Below are 26370 nucleotides of genomic sequence, written 5' to 3'. Positions count from 1 at the left end.
ATCTGTGTATTGAGTGGGAAGACGTTGCTGTTGCTGGTGGATCTGCTCGCCCACGACCTTGGTCTATTCTCTTCTGCGAGGGACAGGAGGATCAAAGGTGTGGGTTTGGTGTTGGGAGGGGATTAGATTTAGGGTAAGGGGAGGATTCCCTTTCCCATTCTTTGGTATTCACATTTTCCTTGGCATAATGGATGATGCTAGGGTGAGACAGCAGTGAGGAGCTCTCACTTGGATTTTCGGGCAGCATTAGCACCTAAGTTTCCAAATCAAGGGATGAAGACCTTTGATAATAATCTATTTGCTCTAAACTCTGGGACTGTTGATTTGGGGTTATCTAATGGCTCAAGGATTACGAAGACTAATGAATGTCTTCAGAGGTGCAAGGAGAGGCCAAAACTAGTTATTCCGATTAAGATGATTGCTAAAGATGTTGAGTATTATTCACATCACTCATTATATTGTAAGTTTTTGGGGATGATGGTTTCCTTGCAATTTTTTGAGGTTTGGGCCCAAAGGACTTGAGAGCTGGAGGGGGAAATGGAGATAATGTTGCTAGAAAATAGTTATTTCATGGTTACTTTTAATTGCACTGCTAATCGCAATCAGGTATTTGAGGGAGGCCCTTATTTCCATAATAAGTTTGGGTTGTTTATTAAGCCATGGCATGCTAGTTTCAACCCTGTAGAGGAGCTTCCAATTCATGTCCTAGTGTGGCTTCACTTACCGAGGTTCCCAGTGGAATGCTGTCAAGAGGATGTGCTACACCTTTTGGCCTTTGTGCTTGGTAACCCTATAGGGACTTCATCACAGACTTTGGGTAAAAAGGTAATGATTTTTGCGTGCATTTGTGTTGAAATTGATCTAAGTGGGCCTTTAACTGATGCAATAGAGATGTGTGTGGGTTCTTATTCTTGGGTGTAACATTTGGATTATGAAACTCTTCCTTTTCAATGTTGGCTTTGTCAAGAATATGGCCATTTGCAGCAGAGATGCCCAAGGTACAAGTCTAGGGAGACCCAACCTTCACAGCTTGGGAGTAATCTTCCTAAAACAGATAAGGGGAAGTGTATTTCTCCAGATGAGGTAGGGGCTTCTGATGGTTTGGCCCTGGTCAAGGCTTGAAATCGAAATAGGGGTCAAAAGAGGCCTTTTAAAGAAAGGTATGATGATGGTACCTTAACAGATTTGAGGTTTTGGATGAGCTTAGCCAATAGGAGGTGAACTCAGGTTTGATAAACTTGGATCAAGGGCTTGTGGGCTTAGCTCAGGAGGATTCTATTCTTAATGCTTCTATGGACCCATAAGGGGATGATTGTCGACACTTGGAAGTGGATCAGCAAAGGGGAATTTCTGAGATGCAGAAACCCTTGGCCATTGTTACTATAACAGGAGTAGATTCTTCATCTATTAGGCAGAACATTGGTTCTGACTCGGCAACAAAGACTAAGCCTCCTCCCAAATTGGGCATTTTGTAGAAAGATATTAAGAAGGGTGGGCTAGAGAAATTTGTTAAACCTGGCAGAAAAAAGGATATGGAAAAGATTAAAACAACTAGTGAAAATTTGGTGGAGTCAGGGGCAGTTAAGCCTCTAGATTCTATTTTTTCATGCCCCTTGAAACGATTGTTATATCATGGAATATAAGGGGTTTGAACAACGACCCTAGACAAAAAGTGGTTCATGAGTTAGTCAGAAGGCAAGGTCCTGATGTCATGTGTTTGCAAGAAACTAAGTTATTTGTTGAGAGTATGCAAGGTTTGATGCCTAAGTTGTGGAGAAATGGGAAGTGCTAGTGCATTGGAGCTCATGGAGCTTCTGGGGGTCTGGTATGCTTATGGAATCCTCGAAGAGTCCAGCCTCTTTGGTGGATTTACTTTAAATCCTCTATGTTTATGATTGCTACTAGCCTTGAGACAAGGGACATCATATTATTTTCCAATATTTATGCTCCTACTGATTTACAGGGTAAACAAGGTTTGTGATCCCACATCAGATTGGTTCGTAGCATGATGCCTTTCCATCCTTGGATTTTGGCTAGGGATTTCAATGCTATTTGTGAGTTGGCTGAGAAGCATGGTGGTACTAGAAGGTTGAAGCTCTCTGCACTGCTACTTCGAGACAATATCAATACCTCAAGAATCTTGTTGATATCAAACCTAACAATGGCCAGTTCACCTGGAACAATCGTCAGGTTGGTGAGTTTTGTATTGCAGAAAGGTTAGATTGCTTCTTGGTTTCTTGTTATTGGGTTGGAGGGATGTGGTCGTCTTGCTCTGAGATCTTGGATTGGAGAGGATCAGACCATTGGCCTATCAAGATGGCTACAGAGTCAACTCGGGTGCTTCGTAAGCCTTCTTTTAGGTTCCAACTCATGTGGTTATGAGACCCATCTTTGAATGATTTGGTTTCTGATTGGTGGAGGAAGGGGAGACCAGCCTATAGTACATCAATGTACGTCTTTGCTAAGCTTCTTCAATATGTTAAATTTGAGCTCAAATGGTGGAATCGTTTGTATTTTGGGAATGTCTTTCATGCAAAGGTGTTGGCCCAAGAAGATCTAGATGACATTACAAGGAGGATAAGGGAGGATGGGATCACAACTAAATTGCTTCAGGATGAGGCTCGGGCTGTGAAAATGCTGGAAGAATGGGAACTGCGGGAGGAAATGTATTAGAAACAAGGCTTAGATTGAGTGACTCCAGGAAGGGGACAAAAATAATACTTTTTTCTTCAACTTTGTGAAAGCCAAACGCCATGACAATTCTATCTCTGGACTAGTGAATGACAGGGGAGACCATCTTTCTTCCTTCCCATAAATTTCTAGTGAGGCAGTGCAGTACTTTGAGTCTCTCTTTCGAGAGGACTCACAAGGGGGGTTTCCTAAGGAAGCGCAAATTCTATCTTGTATCCCTTCTCTTGTATTTGGAGATATGAATCAACAACTCATGAGAGATATCTCACTTGAAGAGCTTGAAGGGATTGTGCTTAATATGAAGAAGGGGAAGGTACCAGGTCCGAATGGTTTCCCAATTAAGTTTTTTCAAGAATTCTAGGATATCATCAAATTTGATCTCCTGGCTATGGTTCATGAGTCTTAGTACAATAAGCAGATGTTAAGGGCTCTAAATGCTACTTTTCTTGCTCTTATTCCCAAGAATGAGGGGGCTGATAGGTTAAGCCAATTTTGGCCCATCTCTTTATGCAACGTTATCTATAAAATTATTTCTAAACTTATTGCTGACATGTTGAAGAAGGGTCTTGTAGATTTGATCTCTGAAGAGCAAAGTGGTTTTGTAGCGGGTAGGCAAATTCTAGATGGGATTTTCATTGCAACTGAAGTCATCCATTCTATGGCCAAATCAAAAGAAAAAGCGATGTTTATCAAATTGGACATGGCTAAGGCTTATGACAAAGTTAGGTGGTCCTTCCTTTGGTAGGTTCTTAGTGCTTTTGGCTTTGCGGAAGAATGGATTTAATGGGTTTGGAGTTGTGTTACTTCAGTTTCTTTCTTGGTGCTTATCAATGGGAGTCATTCTGAGCTTTTTGGGGCTTCAAGGGGGCTTCATTAGGGAGATCGTCTCTCCCCTTATTTGTTTATTCTTTTGGTTGAAGGCTTGGGGAGATGGATTAAACGAAATGTGGAGTCTGGTCTTATTCAAGGTTGGAGGTGGGGTGGAGCCTTACCTTTCTCAAACTTACTTGTAATTTGTGGATGATACTGCTTTGATGGGGATGGCTACAATGAGGGAGGCCTCTAATCTATGAAGGGTCTTGGATGTGTACCTAGTTACCTTTGGTCAACAGATTAATGAGGGAAAATCTTCCATCTTCTTCTTCAATACTCCAGGCCCTATTCAGCAAAGGATTGCTCACACTTTGAGATTTCAAATTGGGAATCTTCCATTGACGTATCTTGGCATTCCCATCTGAGTGAGTAGACTACCTAGGGAGTCTTGGCAGATTATTTTGGACAAATTTTAGGTGAAAGTTAATCAGTGGACTCATTGTTGGTTATCCTTTGTTGGTTGTGTCCAGTTGATTAAGTCAGTTGTGCAGGCTCTACCCATTTATAGATGCATGCTCCAGGTTGCTCCTATGGGCTTTCTTAAGGATCTTGATTCTATGGTGCACCAATTTTTATGAGCTGGTTGCTTGGAGTCCTCCAAATGGAGTTTGGTTAGATGGGAAGTGGTGTGCAGTCCGAAACAATATGGTGGATTAGGCTTGAGGTAGTCGGCTTTGACTGGGGAGGCTTTGGCTGCTAAACTTTATTAGTGGTGGTGTAATGAGTAGGATAAGAGCTGGGCCAAGGTTCTTTCTTAAAAGTATCTCTCGGGGATCCCTAATCTCAATATCTCTAGATACCCCCTTGTGGGGAAGGGATCTGTGATTTGGGACACCCTTAAGAAAGGGGCTATGCTTATTAAGGATGGATTATTTTGGATCTGCAAGAGAGGGGCAGAGGCTCAATTCTGGTTAGATTTTTGGGATGGTTATCCTCCCATCACTTCTTAGTTTCCCAACCTAGTGATTCTTTGTCAACAGTTTTTGGAGGCTGGTTGGTCACGGGTGAGTGACTTTAAGTCCTTTTTCCCATGTGGTCAGATGGAGATGGCTAAATGGAAGTCCCTAGATGAATGGTCAGTTGCTGGTTTATAGGAGGAATGTATTGTGCTACAAAATATCCTCTCTAGTAGAAGATGTTGCTCTCTCCAGGAAGATGAGGTACTTGCCTGGTCTCCCAATCCTATGGGGGCCTATACTATAGCCTCCAGTTATAGTAGGTTGTTGTCTCATAAGTTGGTGGGGCTTGAAATGCAGGGGTAGAAAAAGGTCTGGAACAAGTTTTCTTGGCCAAAATGTAACTGTTTTGTTTGGATGTTGGCTTGGAATAAGTGTTTGACTTGGGATAATATTCGGAAGAGAGGATTCCTCGGTCCTTCTATATGTGTTATGTGTGGGGCTAATGAGGAGGACTCTACCCACTTGTTCTTTTGTTGCTCTTTTGCCCTATAGCTTTGACACTTTTGGTGGGGTGTTTGGACAACTCCTTGTGTTCATGCTTCCTCCTTGATCGAGTTTTGGCACGGGATAGGTCGGCCCCCTTCAGTGGCTCCCTTTCTGTAGGAGGTGTGGTTTGTGGGGCCTATCTTCTTATTGTGGTAGATTTGGCTGGAGCGCAATCGAAGAATTTTTCATTGAGAATAGAGACTAGTGCAACAAATTTGGCAAAGGTTATTGGGCATGGTTCAAGAGACAGTGGAGGCTAAGTGTGAAGTGGAAATCCCTTTGGGAAAACGAGATACAGAGTTGGTGGAGAGATTGGGGATTCAGGGGTCTTCTTTGGCCTTGATTAGGGCTAAGAGATGATGTCGTAAGAAGCAAAAAATTGACAGGGTTGGCAAATGGCAGCTTCCCCCCTATGGTGTTTTGAAGATCAATACCGATGGATCTTCAAGGGGCAATCCAAGTTTGGCTGGTATTAGCAAGATTGGTAGAGATTCTTTAGGCTCAGTGATCTTTATCTTTTCGATCTATGATGGGATACAAACCATTAACCTGGTGGAAGGGCTGGCTATTCTTGCCGCTCTTGAGAAAGCTCACACTTTAGGGTGGAGAAGGATAGTTTGTGAATCTGATTCCTAGGTTTTGATCAATCTGCTTATTGAACAGAAAGTGGCTGATGTTAACTGGCAGTTGGCTAGGATTGTGTAACAAATTTTGTAGATTAGTTCTTTGATGGAAATGATGACTTTTGTCCATATTCCAAGGGAGTGGAATTGGGCAGTTGATTGTTTGGCGATATGGGCTTCTGAGCATGCTGAGGGATGGAGAATTGAGGAGTGGGAGTTGGTCCCTCAGGAGCTCCGTCTTGATTTAATGAATATTCTTGATGAGGACAGGGTTGAGAATGGTGACAAATGATGGTGTTGGTTGTTTTATCTCTGTTTGGGGCTGTGTTTTTATTTTTCCTTAGGACTTTTTAGGTCCTTGCTTTCTTTGTAATGGCGCTTTCTGATCTTCAATAAAGTTTTTCCCCATTTATTTCAAAAAAATGAAAATATTTATTACCTACTCAAAAGTCTATTATAAAAATAAAATAAAAAAATTAAATCTTTACAAACAATAAATTACTATAATTTTATTTAACTATTTAAATCTAGAAAATATAAAGTGTATTGAACCTTTACATCTTAATTCTATTTAATTATATATATATATATATACACACACCTTTATATCTTAATTCTATTTCATTAATTTACCTACCTATAATATACAAAATCAAATTTAAAATATAAAAATATTGATTAATAAAAATAAATGAAAAAATATACTCTATTAACTATAACTGCATATAATACATATGTATTCTGTTATGTATTCTATAACTATTACTACATATAATATTGATTTATTCTATTAACTATAACCCACTTGTCACTTGTTTTATTATACATTATATATTTAATTGATATATTATAATATACAATACCAAATTGACATATTCTATTTTATACAGTATTTACTCTATTTAGGTACCATGGAGACAAGAGCGGCCACTACGTGATTTGTTGAAAAAATCCATACATTTTTCGCAAATAAATTCAGTAGTGCGCGGCCTCGTCCGAATACAGAACGGGAGCAGGCTCTGAGTTGCTCGCTGTCCACGATTCTTTGGATTTTGATATTTAAGTTTGCTTACATTTTCATCACATCCTCCTGTAATATTGTCAAAACAGCAAACAAAAAATTTGGAGAAAAATCGCAGGTCCGCGGCGTTGAATTTACAATGTGTACGGTCGCGTGTTCTAGTTCCATACTGTCTACAATTTGGATAAGAAACTCAGATATCAGAAAACGTATCAATTCGTCACCCCCTTCCTCTGGTAAAGTATGTTGCAGTATAATCAATGTAGACGCGGAAAAAATTAAGCGTCTGCTTAATGGCAAGGGGAGCCCCCGCAATTCTCCACCTGTCAAAAGGCTCCGTAGAAAAGAGACTGTGGATTTTAGAAACAAAGATTCCAAGACTAGAGATGATGCAAAACTATATACTCTCGCAGAGGATTCTCCATTCGAAGCCGCTTTTGAGGATTACATTAAAAAAATGGAAGATGTCCGGCGTAGTCGGCAGGTGAATAAAAGAGGCGAAGAACAACGACATAATGAATTAATTGAAGAAAAGAACGTTAATTCATACAAGAAATCTGAGCAGAAGGAAACAGGTGTGTATGGAAGTGCTCGTTTGGAAGCGAAACCCGAGCGGACTAGTTTAAAGACAAAGAGAAAACATAAAACGGAATTGGTAGATTTGCAGAGTAGAGGGCATTCTAAAGAGTTGAGTATAAAGACTTCAAAAAAAATGAACGGGAAGAAGACCGATATCTTAAGTGATGAAGATTTTAGTGGGAACCCCGGCTTTAGGGTTAGCAGGGACAATATGAGAGAACTTGTTAAGGATTCTCTTGATTTGAATGCAAAGGTTGGGCTCAGGGCAATGGTGGAGCGTGGGGTTACAACAGGGGAAGTAGGAACAGAGTTGAAGAAAACTTCAAGAGTGAATGGGGTAGCATTCAGTAAATTACGAGAAAAGGACCGCGGTAATAGCAAATTTGAACATTTTCACATGGTGGGTGGGAGTGAGACAGAGAACAAAGCTTTTCAATTTTGTGTAGAGAAGGACTCCTGGGTGAAACCAGAGGAACGAGCTCAGCGACTTGCAGAACAGTAGGCCCTTTCTCCTTTAAATCTTCTTTTGTTTTCTAATATAAATGCTTCGAATAGGTACCAAAGAGCTTGATATTTACATGAATTGAACGAAAGTTGCATCTGTACAACAAGGGTTATATTAACATTTTAGTCAAATTTCGTAGTTTACTCAATGTAGTATTGTAGAAGAGTTTCCAAGAGTCAATTGTGTCATCAAATTAGTTTTGATTTTTCTTTTTTCAACGTTTCCTTGATAGAATGCATATAAGCTAATCCGAGTCAGTGTTTTAGTTGCCCTCTTTAGGACAACACAAAATGAAAACGTGTATGGTAGGACTGTTTTTCGAATAATAAGAAGAAGCTTCTTGAGATCTACTCACACTTAAATTATTTGAATTTGAAGCATATCTATTGTACAGGATATAAAAGGAGGTCTGAAAAGGGTTTGCATAAATGGTATTTCAAGTTAGATGTCTTTTAAGGTCTGGGTGCAAGCTTCAAACTGTCAGCAATGAAGACTTGCAGCTAGGTTTTTAAATTTAAGAAGAGTAAACTATCAAGCACAGATGATGAATTGCAGTTAGGTTTTTAAATTTAAGAAGAGTAAATTATCAAGCACAGATGATGAACTCCACTTACTGCTGGTCAAAATGAAAACCAATATTTGGTTGTGACAGATATTTGAGTAGAAGACAGATGAATGCTGATTGTTGGCTAAGATTGCCACCAATAAATCTACATTGCAAGAAAGAATCAAACAAGCAAACACATGAAATAAACTGATCTAGAGAAGTCGTCATGTGTTGAGGATGGTCTGAGGAGTTTGTGGATGATCCTGTCATGTCCCCACTTCTAACATAGGGATTGAATGCCAGAACCTGCAACAAATCATTAGTACATGTTAAAAACAATATATTTGAAGTCCTAAAACATATTACAAAATGATGAACTGATTAAATATGAATCTAAATACTAACCCCTGCTAATCCCTCCTAATCCTTCAGGAGGAACTCTTCTCAAATTACCTAATCTTCTAATGAGAATTACTTCTTGATTAGGCAATCGTCATATGAAGAGAGTCCTTCCTAAGGCCTCTTTGGCATCTCTGATTACACTCTTTGCAACACTACTTGGTAGAGATACCACCTCTAACCAAGTCTCTCTACCTCTGACATATGCATATGTTTAACCACTACAATATATATTGTCTCTAGAGATTCGATTCAAATGAATCTCTCCCTATATTCCAAATTGGAATCTTGACATTCATATAGAATGCCCTCTAATCTCTGAGTTCTCCTTTGGAGAAACTCAACATTCAAAATGAATGTGTTCTAGTCTCTGAATTCTCCTAAGAGAAACTCGACATCCACCACGGATTCCCTCTACCAAGATTAACTTGGTCTCTAGATAAAGTTTTCATCTCATTTTGACTAGTACATTAAATATAAAAATCAATATAACATACCTTTAGATTGGCCCTGGCTCTTTTCAATATTATTATTTTATTTTCTTCTATCTCTTATTTCTCTTTATTTTATGTTGTGAGTTCTCAGCTCTTTAAACTGCTTGTATGTATTTTGGTTCTTTATAACTTGTCCTATTTGTACTTGATGATCAACGTCTGCAAATTAATAGCTTTCCTTTATATGTTATGGATTGCTGTTGTGGGTATTTTTCCTTCTTGACTTGATGGCTTATGTGTGGGTCTCTTCTCTGGTTTGCTTCTCCTCATAAGTCATTAATAAACCGATTTCTATAAGGTGACTATCTTTTTACATTGTATGGAGTTTGTGTTCCCTGTCTTATCTTCCTGATCAGGCTTTTGCATATAATTGTCTCTGTTCATTGTCAACAATTTTATGCTCCTTTAATATGCTCAAATCTCTATCCACTGTTATAATTTATAATTGATTTTCTTTGGATGTGATATAATGATAATCCTCTATTTCATATGTTGTGTCCTCTGCCGGTTATCACTGTCTAATGTTTATTTGTGGGCTGCTTAAAGAATTCACGATATTATCCTCTGGGTCTGTATTGTGATACTTGAGAATTTATCTATATTTTTATCATACTTATCACCATTATCCAATACTCTCAATCTTCTTACACAACTATGTAAGATGGTTACTGAGCCTAGGTTAGCCAGCTGTGTCTTCAGTATTTGCTTGGAGTGTTTTGTTTGCTCCTTTTTATGCTTCCATCCGCACTTCGTGAGACACGCTTCTTATTTAATTATTTGCTCGTGTGCGATGAATGGGAGTTGCCTATTGTGGGTCATGTGGCTTTCTCTGTCCAAGCAATAATATTGCATTTCCTTTATCTTATTTGCTACTTGTTGGTTTGTGTCCTCTTCATGTCGGTCTTGTCGAGTCAATGTTCTCACAGTTAGAATCATTTCTCTCAAGTGCTGAATAAATTGTCTATGCTGACTTGTCTTTGCCTATTCTACATATGCGGGGGAGCAATAATGATATGTTCCTTCTTGCGCCCCGGATGTTGATGACGCCTGTTTGTGTGTTGGCCCTTCATCTGATCACTGCCTTATTGCTTCTTCATGCTGGTTTATTGGAAATCGTCCATGCTATCTTAAGTGTTTGTCTGCTTTCATTTCTTGTCCTCTTCGATACTCCTATTTGATCCTTCTTGGTCAAGTGGAATTCATGTCAGGTATTCTGCTTATATTGTTTGCTGACAATATTGTATGCTAAAGCTTCATATGATAATTGATAGTTTTGCAAGCTTATATGCCCGATTCCTTTTATAGGCTTTTCTATTTCATTCACACCTCATCTCTCCATGATGTATTTTTAATGTATTTCATTCGATAGATAATTTGTTGTTCCATCCTTCTCCTAATTCATTCCTATTCTTCTCCCGTTATCGTTTTTTTGTGTTCTTCTCCGCTAATGATCATATATAGGCTATGACTATCCTGAATGGTCACTTGACCAGTTGTGTCTACTGGCTAAAGAATTTGATATAAAAAATCTAATTGGGTAATACCAAATACAATTCTTAATCGTATATATTAGATTTATTTGTTAATTATTATCATTATTATTTAATAATAGATTTATTGATGTGTACTATTATTATAATTATATGATACTATTATCTATCTATTTCTATTATATTTCAATTGCATATATATATATATATATATATATATTGATGGCTTTTATTATAATGATAATATAAATTGTATATCATTTTCGGGTCATGACAGATCCAGAGCAATCCAGGATTGATCTAGATTCATTCAAAGTTGACAAAACGAGTAGAGATAGGAAAATCCTAAAATCTTGTTTTTTAATTATTTTAAATGTTTTAGTTATTTCCACTTTTAGAGGCCTTTGGAGTGGAATTTGGGGTTGAGATTATCACTGTTCTTTTAAATAGGATAGCTGAAGACATTTGTTTTAAGGGAATGAGAAATTAGAGCACATCAATACCTTTCCAATAAGTAAAAGGTTTCAATTTTTGAGCACTGGTGATTGGAGAGAAAGTTATGGCCCCACCAAGTTGGGGTATCTAAATTCCTTATTTTTGGACAATTATATATTTGTTTGTTTGTTTTATTAAGGAAAGCTATACACTTCAAATTCATATGATTTTGGAGATTGTTGGTATTCCCAATAATTGTATACATCTACTTTTGGCTTGAATAATTATCGACTTTTGATGCTCACAACTCTATATCTGACTGATGCTAATGTCCATTTTTGTCAACAGCACTTGCAGGTTTCCACATACTTAGTATTGTTGAGTAAATTCGCCACTGAATTTACATCATTGGTATTAGAGCAGGTATGCTCTTGCATGTCACATTGCACGCAGTTTGGTTATCGAAGGTTGGGATTGGAGACACAATACTCATCAACTTACCTCCTTGTGAGGCTAAACTGATAAAAAATGACAGATGCAGATCTTTTAAAAACAAAGGGAAGAGGTGATGAGTCAACTCTTTCAAATTCTTTAAAATATGCAACAAACAAGCACAAAAGGAAAACAGTTAAGTCACAACACTCCTTTCAAGGTGTAGTTAAGCTTTGATATTCTATATTTCAAAGGTAAAATTGACGCAGATGTGGCCGATGAATGGTCAACAGAGCTGGATGATATTCTCATTGAAAACCTTTTCCATTTCTGAGAAGATAACATTTGCCCTCCTTAAAGCTTAAGCACATATGAACAACCATGGTAAGGAAGACTTACATCAGAGAAGAACAATTATGCAATGTATGAAGAGGAAGACACAGATATAAGTGACAATCATATATGGAGAAATCTTGTGGAATTTATCAAAGAAGAATACTTCTCTGAAGACATGTACAAGGATTAATATTTGCAGTAGCAACTACTTCGACAAAAGAAAGACCAATCAATGCAGGATTACAGCAATAAGCTCAAAGCTTAATTGAAAAATTTGGGCACCCAAGTTTGGGAGAAACATTGAGATTTGAAATACTGTAGTGGGATGCATAGATATGTTCAAACATGGACATCCTTCTTAAATGTGAAACATTGGACACCACTTGTAAATTTGCCACAAAAGTTTAAGCAAAAATGTAATTTCCTTTCTTTAGTTAGTTCAATCTTCATCAGAGGTTGGCCTATAAGTAGCGGTTCCTGTAGGTCAGCAAAGTGGCTAGGGGAATCCAACCAGGGATTGTGTTGCTTAGCAGAGAGCTTCACAAGCTGTTCCAGACAGTTTGAGGTAGTCTCCTAATTTTAGGAGACTGGGAGATTGTACACGATGAATTCTGAGTCATTCCAGATGGTTTGAGACAATTTCCTATATTGGAAGAAGGGGTCTTATTTTTACGAAGGGATTGGCAATGGCTTTGCTATATTTAGAGATCACCCTTAGACTGATGGCAACACTCGATTTTTCAGTTTTGGAGTTCAGGTGATGATTTCAAGAATAGATGGAATATTAAAGTTATTACTTTAATGTTCTAAATAAATTAAGAAAAATGAACATCTAATAAAGTTGCATTACATTATTTTAATGAAGCAACCGATAAGTGGACCACCAAGGGACATGATGCCTTTGAAGGATTAAGTTAAGTTGTTTTAAAAACAATGTATTATTGTTAATAAGGGATTCATAAGGGGGTTGAATTTGATGAGGGAAAATAAGTTTATTAAAATAAATTGGAAACCCTAAAAAGGTTGATTAGGGTTTGAACTTTGAAGTCAATAAAGTAAAATGAGGAGGTTTCATTTCATCATTGCAGCATTCATTTTACAACAGCAAATTGAATGGAGCTCTGAGGAAGAGTTCATCAGGGATTAGCTTTCTGGGACCAAAAACTCCCATGGAGAATAGTGAATGGGTCAAAACCTAGCTCACCATTGAGGGAAATCTATACAGGGTTTCCATTTCGGCATCATTGGATCACTTTGCAGGAAGATTTCTACAGGGTTTATGCTAATTGGCTAGGGTTTATGTTGAAAAGCAGATCAGAATTTCAGTGTTGCAGATCTAATTTGAGATGTTTCTTAGCGTAGTTGCCAGTTGGGTGTGATTCAGCATTCTGTAAATTCATCTGTATCTTCAGTATTGGCGTCACTTTCATTTGTATTTGCTTTTGATTTCATCAATAAATTTTTTAATAAGTTAAGCGTTGGATTTCTGGGTATGCATTTCCCATTATGTGGTGTTTCGAATACTTAGATTAAATTTGTTTGTTGGCTGCTCTAAATAAATCAGAACTCAGATTTTTATACCAGTTCATATTCTTTTCATATGGTTTCAAACTCAAAGATATTATTTGCTTGCATTTTCAGTTGTACTTTGTATGTACTTCATTTCATGTTGCAAATATCGAGAAAAACCAAAAATTCAGAAACCCCCTGGAAAAAAATAATAATCAGAACTTTGCAAACTTCAAAAAATATCAAAAAATCAAAGAAACACATAAAATTCAAAATGTGCAGTTATTAGATTAGAGGGAATCTTTCAAAAAAGGGAAGAGAGATTATTTGCAAGTAATAAACTTGAGGGTTAAAGTAGCAATAAGTTCTCAAGAAAACAAGCTACTAGCATGGAACACGAGAGCAAGAAAGACACCTAAGGATACAGGTATTTGGTGTGAAATTCACAAATGCTCCCAGCATAGTATGAAGGATTGTAGGGCAGCTAAACTTTGATGACATAAACACTTGAAGTGGAGTAGGAAGTTGGCATGTTGTCTACAAACCCCTTTGAATAGATTGGTGGAGAAGAAATAATTTAAGAAGACTGATGCAATTGTTGCAACCATGAAAATTGCACATGGAGAAGACAAGGAATGCCTATTTCTTTCATAGATGTGGGTGAATGGTTAGGGTCTACACTTCGTAGTTGATTATGGAAGTTAGAAGAATTCAATCTCTACTGAGGTATTTAAGAGATTGAATTTGCAGACAAGGCTTATCACACAACCATATTCCATTGGATAAGTGAGTCAAGGGCGAGATGTACAAGCAAGCAAACAATGATGCCTATCTTATTCTATCAAGCGATTCAAAGACGAGGTTCTTTCTGATGTAGCACCCTTAAATGTGTGTGATGTACTCTTAGGCAGCCATACATGTATCAACGTCATGGTACTTATGAGTCAAGACTACACAATGCTATTGTCAACTTGGGTGAATGAAAGTATTGAATGCTTGAGATAAGTCCTTCAAATTCTGCCTCTTGAATTAGTGCAAACCAATGTAGGCATATGATTGCCCACACTGGATTATTTGAGTTAAAATGATATGACAAGAAGAGGAAAAGGAAGTCGTATGGAACACTAACAATAATGCTAAAGAAGGAACCTTTACGGTTGAAAAAAAAACAAGTGGAGAAGGTATTGATGAAATATTAGAACATATTCACTTCACCAACAAGAGTTCCGTTACACTGTGTTGATGAGTGTTTCATGACTACATTAACACAGAATAAAGTACTGAAGGACGCTCTATTCTCTCTTAAGCAAGGACACCATGTATACTAAGACTGGAAAAGATCATGGAGGTGACCTTAAGGTTCCTCTACTAGATGTCAAGGCTATCATTTATCACCTTTGGCGAGTTTATCATCATTGCTCCAACTGAGATCTCCTCTATGAAGTAAAACATCCGATTCTCGAAGAGTGCTCATTGAGTAGCTCCTATGACTTTGTTCAACATGAAGGTCATGTAACTGTATTCATCATTAAAGTCTGTATGTATGAGCCTTTTAAGTAGCTTCTAGGTTCAAAGATCCATACTTTTTTTATGGTGTCCATGCAGGCATCTGGATTTTTCTCAAACATGGCTTGAGCTTCCTCCATTCTCATCTGTATCCTTGGACGATAGGGAATTCCAAATGTTTCCCTTATTGCCTTCTCACTAAGAAACACAAGTACCACTCAGAATATATAATTGTCCTTGATTGCGGATCATAGTGCCTTGCACATTCTAACATGAGTTCATTGCACTGGATGGCTGGTGGAGCTTTTTGCATGAGAAATTCCACTCTTTATAATGCTGTCGGCTATTGGTGAAGGGATTTGATCTTGAGTTCCGTACATCCTTTGTTTCATTTTCCTCTTGTTCAGGTGCTCAAAGTTTGTATCACCAACCTTCTTCCACTTGGAAGACATTTGAGAGATGGTAGCCTTCAATGATCCTCTTCATTTGTGTCTTCCTAGGTGCAACACGACCCTTTGTATCAGCCATTATCCTGTATGAAGCTCAAAGTTAGTAACCTTACAAGGAAATAACTTGACAAAACAATTTCAAGATTTTATTATCCTTAATTTTGCTAATGATTTGAGACTTTATGACTTACAAAATCAAAGAATTTATGATTGCAAACAATAAAGTCTGAAAATATGTCTGAAGACACATCGAATGAGAAACAAAGTTTGATTTCCCCTTACTTTAAATTCAGAAAAACTCAGATTGTTTGTAACATCTCAACCCTAGTATCCTAATAAATGAGGAAAGTAAAATATTACTTCTGAGAAAAGAAAATAATAATAGTGATGTAACTGAAATAACTAACTTCCATTGTCCTATGAACATGAAAATTAAGTTACAACTAACCGTAAAGAAGTTGCTAACTACATTTCACATGAAACCAAATTCATCTAATTCTTTTAATTTCCCAAGGAAAATAATACATTTAAAAATATTAAGAGTAAAATAACAGAATTAGCTGACAAGAATAAGACTTGTACACGTTCCTTTTCAGTTGTTATTTCTTCAGTTTTTGTCCTTCATGGGCGAAAGAGTATTAAGGGTTTTTATCACCCAAGCCAAGGTTTTAAATAAGTACAAGCACATTCTCTGTGCAGGCAATGTCACCACTAGATCTTTTAAGGGTCCTCTTGGCCCTATAATTCAGATGTCCACATCCTGAAGGCTTCATTCTCTAAGGTATCATAAGTTCAGCAAGTAAAACTTCTCCCATCCCTGGGCTATTTCTTAATCAACAATCAGATTTATCAGCAACTTGGCCTGAAGAAGGTAGGGAATTTCAGTCACGCATTTGTTTCCAATGTAAAACCAGAGCAAAAGATTTAATGATGGGCCACCCCCAAGAATTAGATGCCTAAGCTCCATGCATAACTGATTTTGTTTCTTTATAGTATCCGATTAATGAATTCCATCATTATTGGATCTTTTATGAAAACAGAGCCATAATAACTGTAAATCAAATCTGCTGTATGCGTGCAATTTTAAATGAATGAATCATTCATATAGATAACTATGAGCAAGCGTTCTCCTATATAATTTAGTTTTGTGCAATTTTAGAATAAATCCATTATTTTTTGAATACATCAATGCAGATTGAAGAATGATATTTCCAATTAATTCAGTAATAAGCTGTAAAGTCCCAAATGAGATGTATCTTAAGATAAAAGGATAATTATCGAGAATTCCTTGTTCTTGTTATGAACTATAATCTTGGTCTCACTATCGACTTTTGAGTTGATAATATAATGTCAATGATATGTCATTGACTAATATTCATGCTTCTTACTATCTCAGATGTTATCGGTCAGGTGCAACATTAATGAGTTGTCTTTTATATATAATTCTATAATTATGACCATTTCTGTATTAGATATGACAGAAATGATATGCAGGGTGAACTTATCCTATAGTTTCTTGTTATAGTTATTTTCATATGCTGGATATCAATAACGGAAGTCTTCAACTTTACCAACTACTGTGGAATGATTTAGAATTGGGTCTGAAATTGTCAAGATTTAATCAATGTATGTGGTTGTGACTAGTGATCTGATATCTTATGGATTTTATCAAGTTAAATTCTGAAGTTTTTATATTCACTTCTTAATTATATTCTGTAATATCTCTTTAATCTGTTGGTGTACGTATATGTTTGCGCACCTAGATTATCATCCACAAGTCAAATACCACTATTTGATAACTAGGTAAATCTGCAATATATAAAGAGTCACTCTCCTTCCTTGCTTTCAGAAATCTGCTGACATTTTAGACTTTAATTTGTTTTTCTCCTATTGAATAGATGCAATCTGAGCAGATGCGATAATATTATTGGTCTATTTATCTTCCTTCCCAGTCAAGATAACAGAGCACACACCTCATCATTGGCCACCGAACAAGCTAGACTGCTGGTGATGTTCTCCATGATGGTACATTTTAGTCTCCATGATGGTGCATTTTAGTCGGTGTCCTCTGTTGTATTATGATAATTTCCTTCACGATTTTTGTCTGATGTCTATTCCATTATTTCCTCAAACTGACATTATTTGCAAGTTTGTAATGTTTATAAGCTTCTGGATGGTTTGTTCAGGTTTTGCCACCTATGCTTATCTATTCAAGTCTGCCGTGGATTCATTACGATGAATATGAGTTATTGATTGCCTTTGCAGGGACGTTGCTTTTGAGATATGGGGTTTCATCATACTTTGATTATTGTCTGATAGTAATTAAAGATTCATATGTTCTTTGATAGTAATATGCAGATATGTCTAATGCCAAATGATTACTAGTGCTTAAATATTTTTTTCATCTGTGGTATATATTGATCTGCCCAGTCTAAAATATCCTCCGTATGATATATCAGTGGCTCCACTATTGAGTGATATGCCCTTAAGACTGCTCTGACTATCTGTAAATGAATCATTCATATTCGCTGCTTATCCAGTCTTGCCTATTACTTCCAGTGGAGTCATCTTGTCCGATTGGGTAGTCTGACATTTCATTCATATTCGATCTATTCCTCATTGTCTCTGTCCATTCTCCCCACTTTCTCTATGTTATCTCCTGCCTTATAAATATCTAGATACATAATGATTTCTCAACGGTTGTGACTATATAGTCACAATATTATAATTCTTTAATATTTATATAGATTATATTAATCATATATATAATGACTATATAATATCAGATAATTTTTTTTATCATTATATTAATATTTCATATTCAAATATTATCTAATCTATATAATATTGAACTATTGAACTATTTATTAATAATAATGTGTGAAATACAATCATTTGTCTTTCTATTTTATATTATTATTATATAATAATATAAATAAATATTATTATTCTTTTATATATATATTAGTGCAATTATACTTTTCCATTATATAGTGAATAAACTATATTATAGTTTATTTATATGTTAATTTACGAAAAAATTATAAATTATTATTAGATTCTCTTTTATCAAACATATAATAAATCATTATAACTAAATATTTATCTATCCATTTGTTTAATCATAAGTTAATTCTGTTATTGTTAAAATTAATCTTGGAAATGGGGACATTACATAAGCAAACAGACCCCTGAATGCAAGTGTTTGACGTACAATTATGCATATGCAGAGATGTAATGGTCTGGCCTATCAAATCTTAAACGTGCATACAGACCTGTGAATATATCATTCTTGGCACACGATTATGAAATGCAAAGACGCATACATTCTTCTTCTCAATCTGAAACACATTATAAATTAGACACCCCCCTAAGAGGAATGAAATGTAACTTCCAACGCATTACAAAATCCATCTGGTCTTTGATCTACCACACAGTATTCAAATAAAGAAAACCTCAATTCAAAACTTCACTTCAGAATATGTGAGGAAATGAGAAGACCAGCTTATAAGCAATCGGAAAGGTTAATGGGGAAAACGTGCCTGCACAAAGACTCTTGGTTCGAAGGCAAAGACAGCCAGAGTCCTTCCATGCACAAACCACTTCCTTTCTCCGACGTCAATGGAAACAATACAATCTCAATATTTCTTCCCAGTGCTCACAAGCTTCCCCAATCAAGAATGGCAATCAGAGTCCTTCCATGCACAAACCATATCCTTTCTCCGACGTCAATGGAAACAATACAATCTCAATATTTCTTCTCAGAGCTTACAAGCTTCCCCAATCAAGAACGACAATCAACCCGAATGAAGCCATACCCAGCCAACACAAGACTTCTTAGAGGTATGTGGGCAAGGAGTAACTCCTTTTCCCCCAATAGCAAGATGGAGTTACTCTTGCCACCTTGTCCGCCAAGGGACAAGGAAAATTTGACGTATCTCATAAAAATGAATAAACAAATATGCCATATACCAAACATTAGTAATGCTTTATAATAGTAATTAAATACACACACACAAGCACTTGTATATATTTATTTATATGAATGCATGATAAACGAATAATCAAGTGTGCACATATTTATACTTCTATATATCATTGTATAAATACCGTTAACAAACTATCCTATATAAAATGATAAACGCGAAACATTCGAAAAGCATAAAATAAAATATATAACGTTAACCAAGGTTGTTTGTTAAAATTGATGAGAAGTCTCCACACATAAAAATACTTGAAGGCCAAACTTTTAATAATACCAGGGAAGAAGTTAAACAACTAGACATCTAAGGTACTTGCCCTCAAGACTTTTGGAATCCTGACCCCCACCCTATCTTGGGATAGATAGCCATTGCTTGGATATACACAAGCCCCTCTCTAGAAACATCACAACCTTCCCTTCTTAAGACAAATCGTAATTAGGATTGAATGTGGTGGTTGTACGTGATTATGATATTCATTATGTTTATCAATTTATAGATATAACATTTTGTGCTCTGTCTTATAAACTGATGATGCTTGTCGATATATTTTGATAGTATTGCCAATAGAAGAGCTACCATTTTGTGTCTTAAATGCTTTTATTGTATTTCTGCCTCTCGAAGAATATCAATTATAAATCCTATTCTTAGCATTCTTCCTTTCATCTAAGGACCAGTATATATTTATATAGTCTCTACTCCAGTTTTCCTTTTGATTCCTTTAAATCCTTTCTTTGCTTATTCATTCCAGTCAGCTCTGTAACCCAATAGATGTACTTATAGTTTATAATCAATCATTCCTTCCTTGATCATTTTTCCTTTAACTTACTGCTATACGGAAATGGGCATTAATTTGTAGATTCAAAATTTTAGATATCCACGTGGCATATATTTGTTGGTGACTCTATATGAAACTGTGAATAGAATAGAGATATATATCGTTAAAAGCTCAATTGTTAATGTCATATGTCTAAGATATTAGTGTGCACAAATTAGAGATGGGGTGTTTTTAGTGGTTTGTAGATTTGAATAAAAGTTCCTTCCATCTAAATGTTCCTTTCTAGATAGGTATGCTAATCAGAGTTGCTCTAGTGCAGACTGTAAATGATATTTGTTTTCGTGTTCCTTCCTTTTTCTGCATTGGCATATATAATTGATAGTATTGAACTAGAGATGTGATTGGTGTCTTTTTCTTCCAAAGTTTTCCCAACCGTTGTAAAGACACTTATTGCCTCTCCTCCTATCTGACTTCCTTCTCCCTTTGATGCCTCTGTCTTCGTTTTCAATCCATCTTTTGTACCCTAGTGTGTGGAAGGGGGAACGATGTTTCCAGTATGGGTCGTGGGAAGGGTGTCAGCAGTCCATAGTACCGTCGACTATAACATGATTTCCTTATAACAAACAATCGTCTTAATAAAATTTAATACTTTTGATTTGATTATTATTATTAATATTCTTTGATCAATCATGTTATGAACTTGATTACTATTCTTTTGATTAATAATATTATGAACTTGATTAATGATATTAATATTATTGATATTGATGCTTATTTATTATTTATTTATATTCATTAATTAAAGATTACAATTAATATTAATAGTATGGATTATTACTATATTATAAATTAATATTGTATTATGGATTAATATTTTATTGATATATATTGTATTTATAAGCAAAAAATGTATTTCAAACCAATTACAATTGCATTACGAAATATATTTGTATTGCGCCCATATCAATTATATTTGAAATAGCTTGTTGGCTCTAATACCTTGATTTCTCTACAACTTTTACCATTGAAACAACAAGCATTAAAACACAGATTGACTCCATTATTGAACAATTTGGGGAATCAACATCATTAAGGACACGTAGACTGTTCTTGTTAACAAGCAAACTTCTTTGATGTTGAAAGCAAAATATCAAATTAAACCTTGGGCCTCCATTTGTAACAACACCAGCTTTGCATCTCCCTCCCATGTGGAAAAGATCATATAGGAGAAGTTGGTGAAACGTGTTAGGTGTGCTTATAGCTCAATTTGAGAGTTTAGGGCCTTTCTCTCTCTTCCGCTGACCCTATTCTGGTCGGTACTCCTTCCTCAGAGACCAACTAGGCATTTCAGATATCACACTCAAAAGGGTATTGATTGGCCTTGACGACACCCTTTTCCCCAAGTTCCTTTCTTTGACTGACCAACTCCGAGTTCTTAAGCGAGGAGGAAACTCTTCCCTCTTCCTACAACGATATATCTTGATGAATATGTCACAAAATCACAGGTGGTAGAGTTGAAACACTCTCAGGGACTCATTGTGGAGGCTAGACGCAACGGGAAGTGGGAGTTTATTTGGAACTTAGAGCTGTTATTTGGGATTCCCCTCCCCCTAGTTGGGAATTGAGACCGGCCTCCAAGGCCATTGATGGTCTCGACAGTAGTTGGACAAGATTAGCCTCTTAGTGATTCCTTGCTTGTTAACTGCTAGAATGACAATGACACTTTATTGTCCTTGCCAAGTCTCTTTTCAGGATATTGTTGGTTCTTTCAATATTCTTGTCGTTATTGAGACTCACGAGAGATTTGTTTGTCCTCTTCTTGGGTTTGCTGGGCACTAGTGACTCTCTATTTTTAGCGATGAGGTCAAGACTTCTAGTGGGGTTAGAGGGCCAGGTTGTGTTGTCTATTTGATTAGAGATTGCCTCTTCAAAGCTACGTCAGTGATTCACTCTGACACTTAGGCTAGATACTTGTCGATTTGTATTGGTCATATTGTACAACATCATAGAGTCATCTTCATTGCAGTCCGCTACTTTCCTTCGACCTCCTCATTCTATGTTGTGCATGGTATGGAAGGTGGCAACCGTTTTGTGGGCTTACACAAGTGCATTTCTAGATTCTCGATGGTGGGAGACATCATCATTTTGGGGGACTTTAATGCACGGACCAAAGATCTTTAGACTCCCCTCCATGGTCTAAGTCTGATTTGATTTGTACTTCCGAGGAAGATCTGACCAGCTTGGGCCTTCAGTGCTTCTTCGAGGATAACTAGGGGCCTCTTTCGTGGTATGGTTGCCACCTAATCATGCTTTATGAGTCATTTGACTTGGTGATTATGAATGGGCCCTCTATTTGCATGATTGTGGATTCTTCACTTGCTGCCCCAATATGGTGGTGTGACTGTTGTGGACTATGCTCTTGCTTGTGCCTCCTTCATTCCCTCCATTAGCCGCTTCACCATCTTCCGCCTTCCCTTGGTCGATCACACCCTTCTTAACCTCTCCATTAGGGTCTACCGACCCCCCTCACCACTTCTCCCGCCTCCCTCTTTTGTGGCAACCCTCACTCACACCTCTGTTCTCTTTCTTGAGATTGACCGTGACCTCTTTACCCTCCATCTTAGATGACTCTTTGCCTAGGCTTCCTTCACCGAGTCTCATGATGCTTCCTCCATGTTTGATTTACTGGTTGTCACGCTTTGGGAGTTCGCTCTCCTGTCCATCTCCCACTGCACTATCTGCTTTCCTCTCAATTCCAAGCACATGAACAATTATCTTATGAACCAATGGTTTGATGATGACTGCAAGTTCTTTCCTCCATTCTGTGTGTTCAACCTTCACCATTTAGTCCCCCTTCTTTGCCGAGCTGAGATTCTCTTATCACTGCTTTCTTCGCCACAAGAAGTGTATGTATTTGACGTTGCAGTGTATATCCCTTTGTGCCTCGCTCTTGCATTCCCCCAAGCTCTTTTAGCGCACTTTGTTCCCTTTCCATTCGCCCCTGCCTTCCACTCTAGACCACTGCTCATTGATCTCTCACACCTCCACTCTTTACAACATCCTTGGCCAATTCTCTCTTCACCTCACCCCCATACCCCATTGGTATCTTTTCACTTTCTTCAACATTTGTAAGGCAATTAGATCTGTGAGTTGCAATAGTACAATGAATGAGGAATGGTTCTAGGTGGAACTCTTTCAAGCTTGGTATCATGGTTTTGGGTTCCTTCCTCTGAGTGCTCTTTAGTAGAGTGGTTTGTACTGGTTTTCTTGATTATTTGTTGAGCCACATTATCTATCCGATTCATAAGGTCATGTTGGTTTCAGACCCCAACAACTATAGGACCCATGGTTGGGGACACTTTTGCCAAACTTTAGACCACTATGTTGAACACTATTTTATCCAAAGAGCTTGATAGGCAACATTGCCGAGCCAGGGGCAAGCTGGTTTCCATACCGGTTTTCATATCATGGACCATATTCGAATGTTGTGGACTATCATTGAGGAGGCTTGACATCGCTCAACATAAATGTATTGCTATTTTGTTGACTCTTGCAAAGCACTTGACTTTATTCCTCGGATGACACTTTTTCAAAGGCTTAGAGGCATTGGGATTTCCGTGACTCTTCTGGTGGCTATTATGAGGCTTTATAAGACAATGGTGGGCAAGTTCAGGATTCCAAAAGGGTTCTTCAATCTGATCCAGAGCACCATTGGGGTGAATTGGGGCTTCCCTCTCTCCACATTGTTTGGCATACACATTGACAAGCTTAAGAATTTCCTCCAAGATGTCTCGCTCCCCGAAAATGGTTGTGTTAGCATGAATGTTGATGATATTCCTTTGGGGGAGTATCTAGGCATTGGAGAGAGTATGTACATGATTAACATATTGCATTCATGACTGTTTTTGTCATTGATGTCAACATAGTATTGTTTCTATGAAGATTGACAGAGTAGGAGATAGAGAACGAGGTCATATGGCTTGGTTTTTGCTAAGTAGGTCAAGCGTAATTAAGGATGTATTCTGTAATGTATCCTAATGACGTGGATAAGTGCGCGTATAGAGAGTCGAAGACATGCAGAAGATATGCTAGATTTACAGAAGATAGTAAGCAGATAGAGTACCTGATAAGTAGTTTTTGATGTTTGGATCGTATCTCTTAACAAGGATAGAATCGTGATGAGTGCAGTTAGATAGTGAGAAGCCACAAGGTTAGTGGTTTTTGATGTTTGGATTGTATGATGTCAGTAAGTGCGCAAGGTCAGAGGTTGCACTTGTGAGAAGTCGTAAAGACTGTGAGCCGATAGTGATTTGTAATTACGAAAAGATGTAATGTTTTGTAATATCTTAATGAGGTCCTATTATAATTAATTGGGAAAGGCTCAAGGCCGACTCAAGGAATTATTTTGAGGATATTGTATAAAGGAAGGTTATTTTCATTTTGATGAAGTGTGTAATTGATGAGAGGCAAGAGTGAAAGTGCGAATTGTGCAAGTGATATGCTAAGTTGATAAATGTGTGTAAGCAATCCAAGAGATTATTTGGATGCGAAGTTGGTGATCTCGTATTGAGATTAGAAGAGGATGAGTTCGATCAAGAGGACAGAGGAGCTGAAGCTATTCTATTTCTATTATTCAACAAGGAATAATACAAAGATTAGTTGGACAGTGAGTTCGGTGGTCTTGCCCATGAAGCTATTTGGATAGTGGGTCCATCTGTCTTTTACAACTCGTAGCAGGGTTGGCACAACTCCTAATAGGAACTGATATGTACCGAATGTATTTCGTTGGCTCCTAACAAAGTCCATACTCTTACAAGAAACTTTTATATTAGTATATCATTTTGTGGGTACCATCGCCATTGGGGTTTTCCCTTTGATCAAGGGTTTCCCTAGTTAACATATCTGGTGTTATTGTTCATGAGTATCTTCTTAAGGTTGTTGGTTATATTGTTCATATGGTTAAGGATTAATAAGGATGATAAATGTTTTAATAGTTGGATAACTGATTCACCCCCCCTTTCAGTTATCTTGGTGGACTTTACTTTCTAACAATTGGTATTAGAGCATCAAGTCCTTGAAGAAAAAACTTGACAGCTTAAGGAGATCAATGGCAAGTCACCTTAGAAAGGAAAGTCCTGAATTTGATGGAGTTAACTATGATAGCTGAAAGGAGAAGATGAAGACTCATTTGCTCTGTATGGGTCCAGGATATTGGTTGATGACAAAGACTAAAAAAAATATTGAGAAGAAAGAAAACTTGAGGAATGCAGTGAAGCAGAAAGAGATCTGTTCATGTGCAATATGCTTGCCAAAGAAGCACTATTGTCAACTCTTCTTGAGAATGGATACAGTCAGGTAATAATCCTTAAGAGACATCTCATGAAATTTGGGTAGCCTTAGAATCTACTTTGAAGGTTAAAAGCATGCTAAAAGAATTAGACTATAAAATTGGATATGTTTGTTTCAAGATGCTAAAATGATGGAAGATGACTCTATGAGAAGATATATTGGTAGAATATCAGAGATTATTTCAGTAATTAAGTCTTGTCAGAGATCTAAAGATGAAGATGAGATTATATGGAAGATTTGAAAACATTGACACCACCATTCAGATAAACAGTGCAGATGATTGAGCAAGTGATACCTTGCACTGAGAAGTTTACCAAAGAGACTTTACTTGGAAGATTGAAAGCAACAAAAGTAAGCTTGAAGCAATTTGGAGGATTGCCCAGAGTGGAAACAACTTTTAGTGCATTAAGTGTTCGTCTTTATTTATGAAGAAGTGCAAGTACCAGTGGAGGCTTTGCTAGCAGCAGCAAATCCAGATCAGAGGAGGATAGAAGAATTAAAAAAGAAATTGCCCTTCTTGTTAGAACAGAACCAGATGGTAAGAGAATTTTCAAAATGTTGGACTTGCAATGAATTTGGTCATTATACTACTAAGTGTCCTAAAAGAGAGAAAAAGCATAAGAAGAATTTCAAGTCTAGAAGACCTAGAGTGATGCAGGGGCATCCGGCAAGTGGAAACATTTTGAAGATTACTGATTATATTTACATTGTAATATGGCTTAGTAAGCCATTTCGTGTCTTAAATAATGTAATAGTGTTAATGTTAGTAGTCTAAATGTCATAGACATAAGTAATAAATTGTTTGTTAATCGTATACCAAATCATTTCACAACTCAGTCCAGAGTTAGTTGTCGGAAGTCAAAAGATGGTTATTTAAGATAGTTATTCAGGTGTTTAGTTTCAAAGAAGTTCTTTATCTCGACAATGTA

General features: G+C 37.0%; 1 protein-coding gene across 5 annotated transcripts in view; it reads left to right on the top strand.

The window, feature by feature from the left end:
- The first annotated feature begins 6529 nt into the window (after positions 1–6529).
- The window catches only part of LOC149529270 (pentatricopeptide repeat-containing protein At5g67570, chloroplastic-like), a 280374-nt gene continuing 260533 nt past the window's right edge, over positions 6530–26370 (top strand). For all 5 annotated transcript variants that reach the window (XR_016358611.1, XM_089809455.1, XM_089809457.1 and 2 more), the window contains exon 1: positions 6530–7730. Coding sequence is in view for 4 of the 5 variants with exons in the window: in XM_089809455.1 (XP_089665581.1) it covers positions 6793–7730 (938 nt within the window). In the remaining variant the exon portion in view is untranslated. The remainder of the gene's footprint in view (positions 7731–26370) is intronic.

This window comes from Cupressus sempervirens, chromosome 11 (assembly GCF_028749045.1).
Source record: "Cupressus sempervirens isolate cs-2001-9-10 chromosome 11, ASM2874904v1, whole genome shotgun sequence".
NCBI classification, from domain to species: Eukaryota; Viridiplantae; Streptophyta; class Pinopsida; order Cupressales; family Cupressaceae; genus Cupressus; species Cupressus sempervirens.
The sequence above is the reverse complement of the archived record's forward strand: the minus strand, read 5'-3'. Positions and strand labels throughout refer to the sequence as shown.